General features: G+C 37.4%; 1 protein-coding gene across 2 annotated transcripts in view; it reads right to left on the bottom strand.

The window, feature by feature from the left end:
* Positions 1-1,219: 1,219 nt before the first annotated feature.
* The window catches only part of LOC125233342 (Down syndrome cell adhesion molecule-like protein Dscam2), a 92,076-nt gene continuing 76,849 nt past the window's right edge, over positions 1,220-16,446 (bottom strand). For both annotated transcript variants that reach the window (XM_048139324.1, XM_048139323.1), the window contains 7 exons: positions 16,148-16,377; positions 15,758-16,070; positions 15,447-15,675; positions 8,626-8,732; positions 3,848-3,985; positions 2,989-3,072; positions 1,220-1,359 (listed from right to left, as the gene is read on the bottom strand). In XM_048139324.1, the coding sequence (XP_047995281.1) occupies positions 1,334-1,359; positions 2,989-3,072; positions 3,848-3,985; positions 8,626-8,732; positions 15,447-15,675; positions 15,758-16,070; positions 16,148-16,377 (1,127 nt within the window). In that variant the 3' untranslated portion in view covers positions 1,220-1,333. The remainder of the gene's footprint in view (positions 1,360-2,988; positions 3,073-3,847; positions 3,986-8,625; positions 8,733-15,446; positions 15,676-15,757; positions 16,071-16,147; positions 16,378-16,446) is intronic.

Genomic DNA, 16,446 nt, shown 5'->3' with positions numbered 1-16,446 from the left:
TGCGACTCTGCTCTATTTATCTATGAGTATTTATGTTATAAAACTTTTTTTGTTTGAATACTTCATCCACACATAGTTCTATTCTGACCATCAGATCAGAACAAAGAAGCTAGAGTACGTAGCCGAATGCACAAACACTCACGATAATATCTGTTTCGTAGCTATCTATCTCTATCGCTCTTGTGTATTGGCGCGACAGAGCCAGACTGCGTTTATGTCGGCGTCTGCCGTCGACAATTGCCATTCGGCTACGCCGGCTGAATTAGTCAGAATGCTACAAGCGATCGTGAGATTTCTTACCGACTGTTCGATATGTGCCGCACACTACCTCGTATACCTTACTCTTATTTTTAATTAGCCGGAATTATTGTAAACAAAAGTGTGGCCGGTGCTATAAAAAAATTGCACCATTCGAGGTATTAAAATTGCCGATCTTTTACAGGTTTAATAAAAATCTTTACATGTTCCATTACACAAATAATGACTCTTTTTAAACGAAAATAAATTTAAACACTAAACGTTTTGGTATATTTATTTAAATTAAAAAGCCGTTTTTGTCGGGTAGTTTGTATATTGCATTGGTATTACTGTGGAAATGTACCTGGGCGACCAAGTAGCGGACCGCTAAACATTATTGTTTAGCAACTTTTGAGACTAGGCGGCAGTGATTTTTAATTCCTAATTAAAACCGTCTTCTTCAAATGCGATGGTGGTAATAAGGTGGTTATAAATTAAATTATTGGTTTTGTGAGTATCTGATATGACAGGACATCGTCTATTTTGGACCGATTTCTATATTGACTTGCATGGGATCATAACATAATATACAATTGTTCGATCGCTTCACGATTTTTAAGTATGTAATAGAGTGATCGTTAATAACTGGTTAAAAGTAATTTGATTTTCTCTCGGCCCTTACTTTGAGAACCCCTGACTTGAGCTGCACGTGTTACTTTGACAGTGACAGCAGTTTGTTTACGTTTATTCCGTTCAATTCGTAATGGGACTAATATCTACTGAATAGCTAATGTTTGTCGGATCTCAAAGTTTGGGCCGCTGGCTTTTCTTCATCACACGTTCGTTCATCCCGAACTGAGGCGTTCTCCGAAGCTAAAATCAAACAATATCAAAGTTTCCTAAAATACAGTTATTAGCTGTAGTTTATTTTTGTTTTCACGTCAATAACGGGAGATGAAAGAAAAACTTCATAATATAAATAGACAATATTATTGTACAAATTTTTGTATACATATCAATATGTTAATCAAATTAACTAATTACACTGACTAGATATAATTTAACTAAACCTTGTGGCAGTATTTGGCTTCGTTTCTCAACTTCCAGAATCTTGTGAACAACCTGTAAAATAGTGCAAAAAGTCGTTTTTAAATTAAGCAGGTATAGTCTACAAACTGTAACGTGTATGGGAATGAGGACGCACACTCAAAGGTTATGACAGATGGCGCGACCTTATTAGTCCATTGCACAGACAAAGAATTTAATATGTGAGAGCGAGAAGATAATTTTATTTCTCTCTCTCATATTTGAATGACAGTGACATGCCTAGGCACTTTCACTTATCTTTCACTGATGCCACCGGAGGGATAAAATGTCAGTGTGCCTCATCATTGTACGCCGATGATGCAGTGTGCGTGAAGTCTGTTCACGAAGTTCCCATACAGATTACAGTTCGGTGTATTCACCCTAAGATTGCCTTATTAAAGTTATTAAACAATCAAGCATTTATCCATTAATCTTTTTTACTTCTTAGGGAACACCGACGCAACGTTTTAAAATAGGAGCATTCCACGGGCGGTCCCGTACAAACGTATCATATTTCGTGTGTTGCGATTTTTTTCGGCGTTTAGCATGCAATCAGTTTTCTGTGCTTAATTCTGCACATGACCTAAGAAAAAGACCCTTTTACTATAGCCTTTTTAGAAGAAATTTGCGTTAAATACAATAGACTTTTTCATGGAATGCTCTAATATCCCAGCTTACTTAATCAAATTAATGAAACCCATTTTAATATAGGTAGATGGCTTAGGATAATATAGATTCATTTATATTAATATAATATTCCATAAAATTTTCTCGTAAAGGAATATTACAGATACCACGGAGGTAGATAGAAATTGTGCATAATCCTTTACCATCAAGTTTTCTCGGAAACGTTCATATTAAAATTTGTTATGCTACTTCAGTGCACTACTACTTAAGCTTATTGCTAAATAAGTACTTTTAGTACTGGAACAGCATATGAGATTCGTCCGTTTCCATGAAAATATGATGGTAAAGGATTACGTACTATGTCTCTAATTCTAGTAACATACTCTCCTTTTTAAAACTATGTTACTAACTCAATCATGCCGTACAAGAAAGTTACGACTGCCGCAATAGAATTAGACAATTACAGCGCGTGCTTTCATTCAGGCCTTTGGATTTTAGAACAATAATACGGAGATGGCCTGTGTGGTGACGGGTTAAGAATTTCACCACCCCCTTTCTTCCCGTGGGTGTCGTAGAAGGCGACTATGGGATATGGGTTAAATTGTGGTGTAGGCGAGAGGCTGGCAACCTGTCACTGCAATGCCACAGTTTCGTTTTCTTTTAACCCCTTATTTGCCAAGAGTGGCCCTGAAGCTTTAGTAGTTTCACGTGCTCTGCCTACCCCTTTATGGGATACAGGCGTGATTGTATGTATGTATGTATGTATGTATGTAATACGGAGAATAAGAGAAGTGACTGTCCATTTTACGATCAAGGGCCGGTTGCACCAAACCGTCTGTCACCGTTAAAGCATTCGTTAAATTTTATTGTATGGGAAATTCCATAGACCTCTGCTGCGTGACGATGATGTGTCTGTCAAATGGGGCTGATGCAACTGGCCCTAAGTATATCCGGTTTCACTTGAAAACCGTAGGCGGTCTTGGAATGACGGATTATGTAGGTGTTGAAATGTAAGTAATATATATAAATAATAACTACCATTGTAATTGCCATGATCGGTGCAGTAGTGGCGACGGCGCCGGCGGCGGCGCTGCACGTCGCACGCGTCTACGCATGTCTCTTCTGTCAACAACAATGAACCATTATTAACATTGTGCAACTGATGGTATCTAGTTCACGGTCTACTTTTCAAAACCGTAAAACGGGGTTTAAAAAATAAATACACTTAGTTTTGCTTTTCATTATTTACTTAAACTGTTGACGTAACTAGTTTGATTAGGTACCTACGAGACTATACATATAAAAAGGTGATACCAGCCATTGAAAACCTTAGACACCCCGTAGATCCAACCGAATAACAAAAAAACACTGTTTATACACATACATTTTGGGTGTGCAATCTTGACATTTTTATTGAAAATGTAATTTATTTCGCGATTTCCGGGCCCAGTCTATGCTAAAGATTGGTATGGGGAGTCTGAAGTTTTCAGTGTAAAAAACTGTATATTGATGTGTGCTGTATGTAATTCCGCGTAAGAAACGCCAATGTTACCTTCAGAGCATGGCGGTCATGCGGTCTGACGTGATGAACGAACATCGTGTAGTGTGATAGGCTACACGTTGATCACGTAGACAACGTAGTAGTGATTGAATACAGATAAACCACCTCTCCATACGATAAGGGATTGCCTCTGTCACGTAGAGTAAGCATATTGTATAAGAAACTGTACTTTAGTATTCAGGGAGACCGTTAGGAGATTGTTAGAAGATTACACGACCCACAACCACTGACTACTGTGTTTATACCAACCACCTCCCAGGCACTCTGCCTATTTCAGTACAGATTGTCATATCGTATACACCTGTGTCCTGGGAAAGTTTAGTGAAGATACCGTACCGTCGCAGCACGGCGGGCGCGCGGGCGGCGCGGCGTCATCGTCGTGTCGCGCCAACGCGCGCAGCTGCAGCGTGTACGCGCGAGAGTCGCCCGCCGCCGGGCCCGCGAACGTCGCGTACGGACTTATCTCGTACACACCTGTTTCGTAAACAAAAGAGTTTAGTCAAGTTAGACTAATATAGGTACACTGGTAACAGCTGTCCACAAATAAACAGTCCATCGGACAGCAAAACCCTGTCAGTTCTTTAGCGCTGTCATGTTTACGAGTAGCTCCAGCTTTAACCGACCGGCGAACTGATCGTCAGCTAAATAATAATATTTTTGTACATTTGTATGAAAAGGCGATTTTGCTCGTCTAGTTTACTTTCGTCCATACTTTCGTCTTGAACACATTTCGTATTCGTACCATTAATTGCGTGCTACGTGCTACGAGAGAGCGTAGCCGATATCATGTGAAATAGGTACCTATTGTAGAAGTAGAAAACACGTATACCCACTGCCCAGTATAAACGGCACTGAAAGTATTAAGAAGTCGAGATGTGAGAATATTTACACAAGTTTCAAACCACCGCGTAGCACCAATGAAAACGTAAGATAAGATCAATTTTAAACAATTACTTCGAAACACTCCAGCTACTTTCGAAGCAATTATTAAAGCATTCAATTCCATAAACGCTTTTGCAGAACCGTCCCGTTCACTGCCGGTTTATCTTCGCTGAGCCGACTACAAATGTAGGTACAATAGTTAATTATGCTGCAACTATTAATTGCTTCCGGAGATGTAATTTTCGGGCTTTGCCTGTACCTAATGGCGAATTAATAATTGCACACAACGTATTAACCTTACAATGTTATTATAATTTTGCTGTGTTTATCCATACGAAATGTTGTCTATCTGACTATTCCTCTTTACAATTAAACCGCGAAACTAATTATTTTATATGATATTTGGCATACGGAATATTTAGGTATATAGGTTTATTTTTTCATTAAAATCTTCTCTAGTGAGTGAAAAGGGGGCGAAAGTTTGTATGGAATTACAGTCATGAAATTTAATTGTTGTTCCACTTCTAGCTCAATTTATCCTAGACACCATTGCTTAACTATGAAATATGAATATAAAATGTATAAATATGAAATGTATAAAATGAACTAGAAGTGGATCAACAATTAAAGCCCGTGGCCGTACAATTATAACCAAGTGCAACGTGAACGAAGATGCTAGTGTTCCTTTGAGAAATTAATATTTCATAGTTTCATATTGATCAACTACTCACACTAAACCGCAAATAAAGAAAGAAAATATTACCATTTGATGATTTGATTATTTTACTGGCTGTTAAGGCTGGGATCGTATCACGACATCGCAAAAAAAAAAACATTTTCTGAGTATAATATAAATAATCAGGCGACCTGTTTGCTCGTTTGCCTCATATCTCATTAAAAAAATACGTTATTAAGTAGGTACATATAAAATATACAAAACTCATAACTCGTACAAATTAAGTCTAGCTACGTTCCATTTTTCATGAGAAAAGATTGATGTACCCAAAGAAACATTTACAAGCTGCCAACCTAACAATATGTTACGTAAAATATCCGAGAACAAGGTCGTTAAATTAACTCCCTTGATAAAACCTCAGTTTTAGGGACAGTAATTAAAATCAAGGTCGTATAGCCCTTCATTTGTGAAACAACCCCGTGTAGGGCTGGGTCCCCATTCATAAAGCGAGAATGTTTGTAATGGAGGCAAATCATAATTTGATCCGTAGATGCAGCAAATATTCTAATAAAAAAATATCTCATGCCGCCCCACAAAATTTTCTTGTTTGTCTAAATTTGTAAACTCTTTATTTGCGCTCCTTTTCATGAAAAGTAAGTAGGTAACTAAATCTACTTACTTATAGTACTTTGTTAACTAATCCATACTAATATTATAAATGGGAAAGTATGTGTATCTGTTTGTTTGTCCGTCTTTCGTGGCAAAACGGAGCGACGAATTGACGTGATTTTTTAGGCGGAGATAGTTGAAGGGATGGAGAGTGACATAGGCTACTTTTTGTCTCTTTCTAAGGCGAGCGAAGCCGCGGGAAAAAGCTAGTTTAACTATATCTACAACTTAAAAATAATAGAGTATAAGAGTACGGCAGAAATAACATGCTATAATTGATTGTCCAGCAATCTATACTTTAATGCCCCCACTCGTTCGTAAGTTTCTTACCACGTGCAAGTCGCAAACTATGAATTATCTAAAAAATTTGTTATCGATGTATTCAACTGTAAAATCTCAAACGTGAGGCCTAAATTAGTGCAGAAATACTTTGTATCCTTTGAGTGAACGTGTCGTTGCCTTCCTACTGCCTACTTAATACTTATTTTTGTGATCTCATTTTATTATTGTATAAGTTGTGTTTATGTTAGTGTATAAGTTGATATGTACGACAGTTTTGTTCACTTGTGGTTGCGATAGTGCGCAACTTTAGTACCTATTTTATATAAATTGTCACTACCAGTGAGTTCCTGTAATTGGCTTCCTGTATCTACTGTGTCTTATAAATATACTTATGTCATAGCTGTTGGATCTCCAAGTAAATATAAATAAATAATCAGAAAAAACAGCTTGCAGTCGGTAAAGAGGCCCTAGAAAAGCAATCAGAAATAAGAGCCAGCCAGTGCTTACACTCGTTACGTGATTCGGGCTCTTAGTAGCTGTACCTATCCTATACCTACCTCGCAAGGGGTAAGCAAATTATAGTAGCGATGTATAGCTAACAAAATGAAGTTGTGCAAATTTTTGAGTTTGGTCTCTGAGACCATTTTATGCTATACTTTTAGGATAGCACTTGACTACGGTTCGATTATGTCACAAGCAAAAGTCTGCTTAAACACGGGTGTCAGCATTCGCACTATTTCCCTTCTGGTGAAACACATGCCCATGCACGGTGTGCACTCGTCTGTATATATAAACAGATCGAGATGTGCAATAAAAGTTGTGCTAGCTACTATCAACTATTCGAAAGATTGCAGCGAAAGAGCGTCAGTTTTACAAAGCCTCAAAACGAGTTCTAGTGATAGGTAATCCAAGCTAACGGGTCAAACGAGGCTTAGGCGCCGAGCGTATGCTTATTTATTTAACGCTCACACGAACTTCGGCGTTTGCCAAAACTAAATTTATGTTCACGGCTAGATATATAGACACGAGAGCTTAGTGTTGCTATATTTCGATCGAGTTGAGGTTTAGCGTTCGTGCAACGGGCGCTTACTAATTCAAGGTACAAATAACGGAAATAATGGTTTTACGTGTGAGGATGGATCTAGTTTTTTGTTAAAACCGAAATAAATTACACATATGAAAGAAAAAGTGACCAAGGCCTCCAGTGCCTGAGGCTGGTGCACTGGAGGCTTTGGTCACTTTTTTTTTCATATGTGTAATTTATTTCGGTTTTAATTTATAAATATAGTGGTGTGACTACTTTAAGATAGCACAAGTTGAAATATTTTCAATAGAATATAATTTACTTGTGTTAATTAGAATAGTTTTTTGTTTTTATTTTTTTGGTACTCAACAAAAAAAGCTATCAAGTTCTACTAACATCATTATGAGACAGTCACTAGCTTATTTTTATGGGAATGACATTGAACCTATTCAGTGCTTATTAGTCTTATTACACTTCTCGTTCCGCCTCTACGATGCATTTTCGCTACATGGGATGTTATCGGCTACGACGAAGCGTTATGACCGTAGCTCATCGATGAATGTGATAACTACCTCAAACAATCATGTTTGTTTAAATACAATTATTTGTTGTAGATAACATAATTATGAGTTGTGAAAGCTAAAAGCAAAATAATGAGCATTTCCCTAAATTGTGCACTAAATATGTGTAACAAACGATCGCAGCAAAACTGACTATCAACGACAAACCGTACTAAGGTATTCCTTCATAATTCATAAGGTAAGGTATTCCGCCATATTTGACGGATAGTATTTACATACACGCAATATAACCTAACCACAAAATTAAAATTTTGAAAAAACCCCCGACCGCGACATAGTGGACCGATTTTCATGAAACATGGCTAAGAACACTCCCGACTAACTCAGCTTTCAGACAAATAAAACTAAATCAAAATCGGTTCATCCGTTCGAGAGCTACTATGCCACAGACAGACACACACACAGACAGACAGACAGACAAACAGACAGACAGACAGACAGACAGACATACACACAGACAGACACGTCAAACTTATAACACCCCGTCGTTTTTGCGTCGGGGGTTAAAAATGGCACATGTTATTTACGGTAAGCGTCCACAGACTTTCATAGCACGCATCGGTCGTGCATCGCATTTAGTAGTAGAAAGTCACTAAAGTACGTTCACTGATCCGCGCCGTACGTACCGCAAGGTGGACCAAATGTGATGCGATGTGTCAGCATGCTGACATATCGTCACTACTTTAAAAAACTGTTCTGTCAATGAAAAGACAAATGTAGTATAACTACGTAGGGCGTGCATACGGAGTTACTGCGTTTGTTTCTTTTGTTGTTTATTTTTTAATTTAATCTAAATGTAATTTTGACTAGTCGAAAGAGGTTGTAAAATCCTACTTGAATAAACGATATATTATCTTATCAACGTTGAGTAGCAGTATCATATACGAGAATATTTCAAAGTAGTGACGATATGGAGCTTATTATAGAGCTTGTGTGTGACTTTATATATGTGTACAAAGCGCAAGAACTTAGTGATATGGAGTTTGGTTATGTATTTCACCTGGTGGGTCGGGCGGTAGCTTGGGCGTCTGGTGCGGCGGCGCTCGGTACGTGCCGCAAGTCTGCTTCTCCGCGCTGGTGGTCACTCGCGGCACGCCGCCGTCACTCCTGTGGACATACAAATATCTGTAGACAGGGTCTCGGTAGTGAAACATTTTCCGTGCAGTCTGCAGATATTCAGTTTTTGCATTATTATATATTGCTTCGTGGCATATGGGTGCCGAAACTGATGGTGCTAGCACAGCGGTGCTAGTAATGCCGCGAATGGGATACGACCAATCGCGCGCGTGACGCGAACTCATTCATCACCATCAACCATTTGCGTTATAGCATTTTACCGAGGGGTATCAGAGAATGTTGAGTAAATAGAAATTAATATATATACTTAACTAGCTTTTACCCGCGGCTTCGCCCGCGTAATAAAAGTATTCATTAAGATTTTCATTTGGATCCGTAGGTTTCTCTGTAGGTATATTTATCTGCGATTATTTCGATTGCACATAATACTTTTGCTTGCAATGATTGTAGAAATATTACACATCGACCACAGCGTAGGTAATTCTATATACGCTGGGGAAATCTTTATAAACATCCCACATAGCCCGTATTTCGACACTATGATCGGTGGGTAAAAAGTAATTTTTTCTATTATCCCTTACAATTTTTTACATTTATAAAGATAAAGATAAAAGACATTTTGCTTATACTTATCGCAAACGTAATCTTCAAGCAAGCAAACAACGATCGTCTTAGAACACATTTATTGTAAGAGACCGCCGACCGATTATCCGTATCCCTCTAACGATACCCATATTATCCGTATCCGTATCCGTATCCCTATCTCTATCGCTATCGCTATCGCTATCGCTATCGCTATCGCTATCGCTATCGCTATCGCTATCCCTATCGCTATCCCTATCGCTATCCCTATCGCTATCGCTATCCCTATCCCTTATCAAGATAACACTTTAAGTTCTCGCGCTTTGTACACATATTTAAAGTCACATACAGGTCGAACGCGATTAATTAACATTATTTTTACCTTTTTTCCCAACGTTTCAGCCAGGTTGCACTGGCCGTGGTCGCGGAAGACTCACGTCCCAGCAAAATGTCACCGGAGATGTAAACAACACAAAACTACCCGATATTAATTTATATAAATGTTCGGGGTAGACAAATAAATATAATCTACCCGCTTTTAGTTAATGTTTATTTCCCACCGCACGACACACAAAAAAAAAAAAGAAAAAAGGTAAAAATAATGTTAATTAATCGCGTTCGACCTTATCAAGATGTTTAATGATTTCGTATCAAGTGCTAAAATATAAAGTTTCATGGTTTTATCTTTTAAAATTAAGAAATCCCATACAAACTTTCAACCTCTTTTTCAACCCCTTCATCCCTTTTTTTCGAAATAAAAAGTAGCCTATGTTCTGTCTCAGGGTCTAAAGATTGTCTGTTCCAAATTTCATCAAAATCGGTTGCGTGGTTTAAGCGGGAAAGCGTAACAGACAGACAGACAGAGTTACTTTCGCATTTATAATATTAGTTATAGTTATGGATGGATAGTAGTAGTACCTACGAGTAAACTCTTTATTGTACAATTAATAACAAAAAACACAGTAATTACAGTCAAGAACAGTACAAAGGCGAACTTATCCCTTTGAGGGATTTCTTCCAGTTAACCTTTGAGTGAATGAGAGGATAAAAAGAGATGAGGGTCACAAATGCAGCAACATGTACAACAAGGTACCAGAGAGATAAATAATTAAATAAATACACACATAATTTATGTACATTCCCTTACCTTACTTTTCATATTTGAGTTCAACGAAACTTCATATTTCAAAAACGATCAGACCATTTGACCTGGGCATAATAAAGATGTCATAGTGATGACATACATACTTTAATAAAATATTATATTAAGTTTTTCGACATAGCCCGTGAGTTTAAATGGATATAGAGTGTATGGTGATTTCGAAGCACAGAAATGCTCGGGTAAATCCGAAAGGGGAATCTTGATATGATGGAAGTAATGGTGAATTTTATGTGACTTTCGAAATTACCCCGATGCACCCTAATATGAAAATTCCAAAATGCCGGTGTGTCACAAAAATAAACTGCACACTATATTATCCATACTAATATTATAGATGGGAAAGTGTGTATGTCTGATTGTTTGTCCGTCTTTCACGGCCAAACGGAGCGACAAATTGACGTGATTTTTTAAGTGGATATAGTTGAAGGGATAGAGTCTGCCGTGTCACGCCTATCTCATGTAACTCGAAAAACATAGTTTTGAGTAAAATCAGTTTAAAGTTTTTTTTGGTAATTCGATCTGCATTCAATACTGGTGTGGAAATATAAAGAAAAAACTACACAGTTACATTGTAGTAAGTGTAATGCTGATGTAGATGCACAAAAAAAACATATTTTTTGGATATATTTAAAATTATAGGCTATATAGTAGTTAGGCACGACAGGCTCCCCATACAAAGTCTGTTTTGCGACGTCTTGTAACTCAAGTTACAGTAGTTGGGCACGACACGTTAACTAAAATATTTTTCTCAGTTGGCTTAGATACAAGTTTATTGTTGTAGTAAATGTTGTAATTCTATCAATTAATAATTATACATCGTGTTTTTTTCGTTTCCCGTTAAATTCAACACATAGTTAGGCCCATTAACAGAAAACACGCAGTATATAAAAAATAAATTCTTTTTCGTTTTCATATATAATAAATTAATTATTTCGTGTTAATTGTTGGACGGCACATGTAACATTAGAAAGTGGTAAATGTTGAACCACCCGTGTTCAGTAATTTAATTATTTTTTGTGAATAAGAGTTAACACAGCAGTTTCTTAAAAAAATGTATTTGACCTAAACAAACCTTCCCTTAAAGTTGTCGGAATTTAATAAAAGCACGTTGTATATAGTATTTGAATGTTTGATCAGATAACTATATAGGTATGTAATCTAGATCTAGCCTTAATATGATGTTAAATTTATATTTATTACGTTCTTATAAATTAAGGCATAAACTTAACAAAGGATTGTATTACTGACCTAAATTGTAGATAAATAATGCACCTTTTTTGTTAGCAGGTTGACCCAAATCTTTTGTTATCTATCCGTACTATTGTTTAGCGAAATATGGGTCAGTGACCTCCTTATTACTACTGGCCTAGTAACCCACATTCAACAATACAATGGGATGGATAGATAATAAAGAAAGGAGCAATGACTCGTAAGCTGTTGCGTTTTTTGTCCTGTTCCAGTTTTTGTTTGCATGTTCTCTTGCTTAGCTAACAATACACAATGTAGGTTAGTTCTTTACAATTTAGGTCAAGTAATCCTTTGTTTAGTGCATGTCGTAAAATTTAGGTGCAGGTAAGGAACGTAATTGCGCTTGTATGCCGGCCGTGAAAAGGTACCATTCTGTCGGTTCTCGGTACAACGAGCCGTTTATTACAAAATAAAGATTAGTATAGAAATGACTGTTAACACCCGACACACTATTCTGTTGGCTTCTAAATACAAGGACAATATATGTTAAATATGGCTATGACTTGCGTTATTGCCTGAGCTATAGATGCAGTGTTCTCAGTACAGTTTAAGTATTACGTTTTATCAGTTTCATGAGATACGTAAACAACATTTTTGCCGTAATCTGTTAAACAAAAGCCTTTGTTTCTATTATTCACGTAGCTAAGTCCCTTTTAAACGGCACGCGCTAAAGTCTCAGTGTAGTTAAAAAACAATTACCGTATAGCAATAAGGTTCAAATTTATGGAACAGTTCGCAGTATGCAGGTAACTTTTTTCGAAGATGATGACAAAACGTGTTATCTCCGAAATGACTTTTTATGGATTTGAACCTTATTACTATCATGATAGTTGCTTTTTAACCCCCGACGCAAAAACGAATGTATGTCTGTCTGTCTGTCTGTCTGTCTGTCTGTGTGTGTATCTGTCTGTGGCATCGTAGCGCTCGAACGGATGAATCGATTTTGATTTTTTTTTTTTCTGAAAGCTGAGTTAGTCGGGAGTGTTCTTAGCCATGTTTCATGAAAATCGGTCCACTAGGTCGCGGTCGGGGGTTTTTTCAAAAGCTTCTTATCATATCGATAATATATTTGTCAATATTTAATTTTTTCAATCACTTTATTTTGCCACAAAAACTTCTATGTCTGCCTATAATATAAGGCAAAGTCTTCTATGACTGCCTATAATATAAAACTAAGTCTGTCGTGCCTAAGTATTGTAACTGAGTTCCAAATTGCTCGATGCGTAAAAGGCGTGTCGTGGCTATCTACTGTAACTGTTAGTTACGGGAGATAGCCACAGCTCATTAGGGCAAAAACGGAGTTACACGAGTTTAGTGACAAGCTCGTATGAGGAATTGGTAAGAGATTTATGATTTTTTTTTCACTTGGTAGGTAAAGACTTTCATAAAAACACGAATTAAACTTGTTACGCGTATATCATGTAACTCAAGTTACATGACATAGGTATGACACGGCAGCGAGAGCGTGCGAAGCCGCGGGAAAAAGCTAGTTATTCTATATTTTAATAAAACGTAGACCAGAAACTGCCTGCGTTGAACTTTCTATTCACTCACAAATTTAATTTGAAAAAGTACGAGAAAAAAGGGTAAATATGAAAACTGTTGTAATTTGATAAAGTCTTTGCGTTCTTTTTATGAAGATTTGAGACGGACTGAAAATAATGAATGCAGATTTTTCTAGCCTTAATAAAGTTTTTGACATTTAAATTATATATGATATGATAATAATATGATTTCCGACAAAAGCCTTTCAAGTCAGATTTCTTATCGTATTGCAATAATCTAAACATCCAAATTACAAACTATTGATTAGTTTAAATAAAAAACGAATTAACTATACTATAAGTCCTATATTAACATTATTAACTACCTACTTAATTGTGATTAGTGAGGATACTAAAATTAGTTAAAATTTAATCACATAAAAAACTCAATCGTTTATATTAAACGCCACAAAATTAAATACGTATATTACATTTTAAACACCAAACTCTACTATTTTATAGAGTGTGAAACATAAAAATAAGCAAGTAGAGTCTCTTCCGCGTAGCGCTCGCACCCAACCATAAATTATTTGTGATAGCGCCTCGCTCCTGTAGCTCGGTTAACTTCGCTATTTTTCCACTAGGGAATATATTTTACATCTTACTACCCTTATGTAAGAGGAAGCGGATGGGTTTTATATGACGCTGAACCTTGTTGAATGTGTTTGATGAGAACACAGTCACATTTGTTCGTAACTAATTTAAAAGTGTATGTGTATATTTATGTTTTTGTTTTTTTTTTTTATTGTATAAAGTTTTTTAATTTGTACTTATAGTTTTTTTTTATTTTGCTTTTTTTGTTGCAGTGTCTTAGTTTTTACTGCGATGCGGTGTAATTTATTTGAATAAATAAATAAATAGGTACGTGTATAAAGTTGCTAGTATTCAGGTAGGTACTAGTATAGTGCATATTAAAGAAACTATTAGGTACATAAATGTACTTAACTATTTAGACGTTAATAAATAGACGTCTGAACGGAAATTATCTAGGTACATATTTTAATGTAATTGTCTAGTTAGGATTTGTTTCTTAGTTATTTTCGCATAATTTAATTCATTGCCTACATTTAACATTTTTACGGACGGTAGGTATACATATTTCAAGCTTTGTAATAAAAGTATTTAAATCCAATTTAAAAATAAACTTTAGAACGATATTTTGTTTATCCTGTACAACAAGGAAAGTTTTTTTTATAAACCTACTTTAACTTAGAAAACATTTTCAAAACTTTCTTAGCAGAAAATATAGGCACAACTGCATCATCAACCTAATATGTGTTGCCTCCAAGCAATAAATTGCACTAAAGTCAAGGAACCCTCCTGTTCCACGGGACAAAATCACATTTTTCTCTCAAGTCGTACATTATCCAAAAATACGGCGGGATCCATAGCGGTGGCGTTATTACTTTAATATTTTCCGCTGGAGGACAGAAGGCCTAGCTGAAGTGACAATCGTTGACGTTACATGGTGATCGAAAAGCAGTCTGACTCTGTCGCGCCACCACAGGGAGAGCTAGCTGTGGTACGCTTAAGAAACGTAAGCGACTGTGACTTTGGCTAGGTACTCTGCGATATTAAAACTCGTGTCATACGTCGTTAGCACGACAGACGTGAAAAGGGTCGATGGGTCTACGCTTAATTGTCGACAAAGAGGTCCCGTGTCAGCAACTCGTTCACAGATCACGGACCTAACGATCCGAGGTGGGTGTTTGAATATTTTTCACGACTCAGCTCCACCTTAATTGCGGGGGAATGCACTTTAGGATTGCTGACTGACGTCTTGAATTCAATCGTGCTCGACTCCTAAAACTTGCGCTATGTATGTTACCTAATTCATTTCAAATCCTCCTAAGTAATAATAATGTTTTATCAGAAAATGCTTGGATATATTTTTCTTACTCGTTAAAGTGATTGTCAGAAAAGAGAAATCCAATGTAAACAGTTTCTTTGTGAAATTCAAAATATAGACAGATGTTTACTTTTCATTTTCTGAAATTACTTTTCATAAGAAACAGACAATAAGATGTATAATGTAAGAAATATCATGTTTACAATCTTGCTATTATGTTAAATTAAAATTATATTTAATGCAAATTAATTACCTTTAACATACAAGTCGAGCCTTTTTCTGTCTTTTTACACGTAAGAGAGCCGGTTTATATGTTTAACTTAAATTTTATAAACAAAGAAGTTTCCTGCAATACGTACCTTTTCCGCCTCAAAAGAATAGCTAAAATGGTCAATGCAGCCAGTGAGAGGGCCGCACAGAGGGCTAGCAACAAAGCTAGTTCTCCCGCCGTGGCGGGGAATGGAGCGTCTACCTCCTCCGCGTAGCCACCTTCGGCCGGGCTCGTGGTGAACTCGTACACTTCTCGCGTCCAGCCCGCCTCGTTTGACGCGCGGGCTGCTACGCGATATCTCGAGCCAGGCGTTAAACCTAAAAAAATACACTAGTGTAAAACAAATTGCCCAAAATGAACATTACATTAAAAAAATCTTTAGGCAAAGTAGGTATATACCTCCCAGAATAACTTCGCCTCCAACAGGCACATCCCTTGCACCAGCCACACCAGATCCAGCCCACTCCAACTTCAACGCCACGGGCCCACAACCCCCGTCCGTCCAACTGCTCGTATCGAACCTCGCGTGTGTGGAGTTCACTCTAATCCACCTGGAATCAGGAGGGGCAACCGGTGGCCCTCCGGTGGTGCGAACCGCTATCTCAGTACCGGGCGGTCCGCCCGCGGACCCATATGCCCGGTAAGCTGAGCCACAGCGAAGGTTTGGTAACGTCATTGGACCAGGGCTGGCGGCTAATATCCTCCATTCTCCCTAAAATGAATCCTTATTATACTCATAGTTTCTTTAAACTCAAACACAATTTGAAAGACAATTTTAAGATTAGCTACCTCGGGAGCAGCAAGCCTCCAGTGTAAAGAATAAGATTTAGGTAGTGCGTGCCCAGGAGCCCTTGGGGCTGGTCGCATATCAAGCTCTAGTTCTCTGGAGCGAGCTTCAAGCAAAGCGAGAGTTGGCGGTGCCGGCGGCCGTAGCACTACCACTCTCCACGTAGCTGAATCCGAACCGTGAGGGTTTTCGGCAACACACGTGTAGTTATCAGCGTGAGACAGTTCCAAGCCTGAAGAAGGAAAATAATAAAGTACTCATCTTAGCTTGGTAATGGATTAATGCCTCATTTCTGATAAGT

This window comes from Leguminivora glycinivorella, chromosome 14 (genome assembly GCF_023078275.1).
Source record: "Leguminivora glycinivorella isolate SPB_JAAS2020 chromosome 14, LegGlyc_1.1, whole genome shotgun sequence".
Taxonomy (NCBI): domain Eukaryota; kingdom Metazoa; phylum Arthropoda; class Insecta; order Lepidoptera; family Tortricidae; genus Leguminivora; species Leguminivora glycinivorella.
The sequence above is the reverse complement of the archived record's forward strand: the minus strand, read 5'-3'. Positions and strand labels throughout refer to the sequence as shown.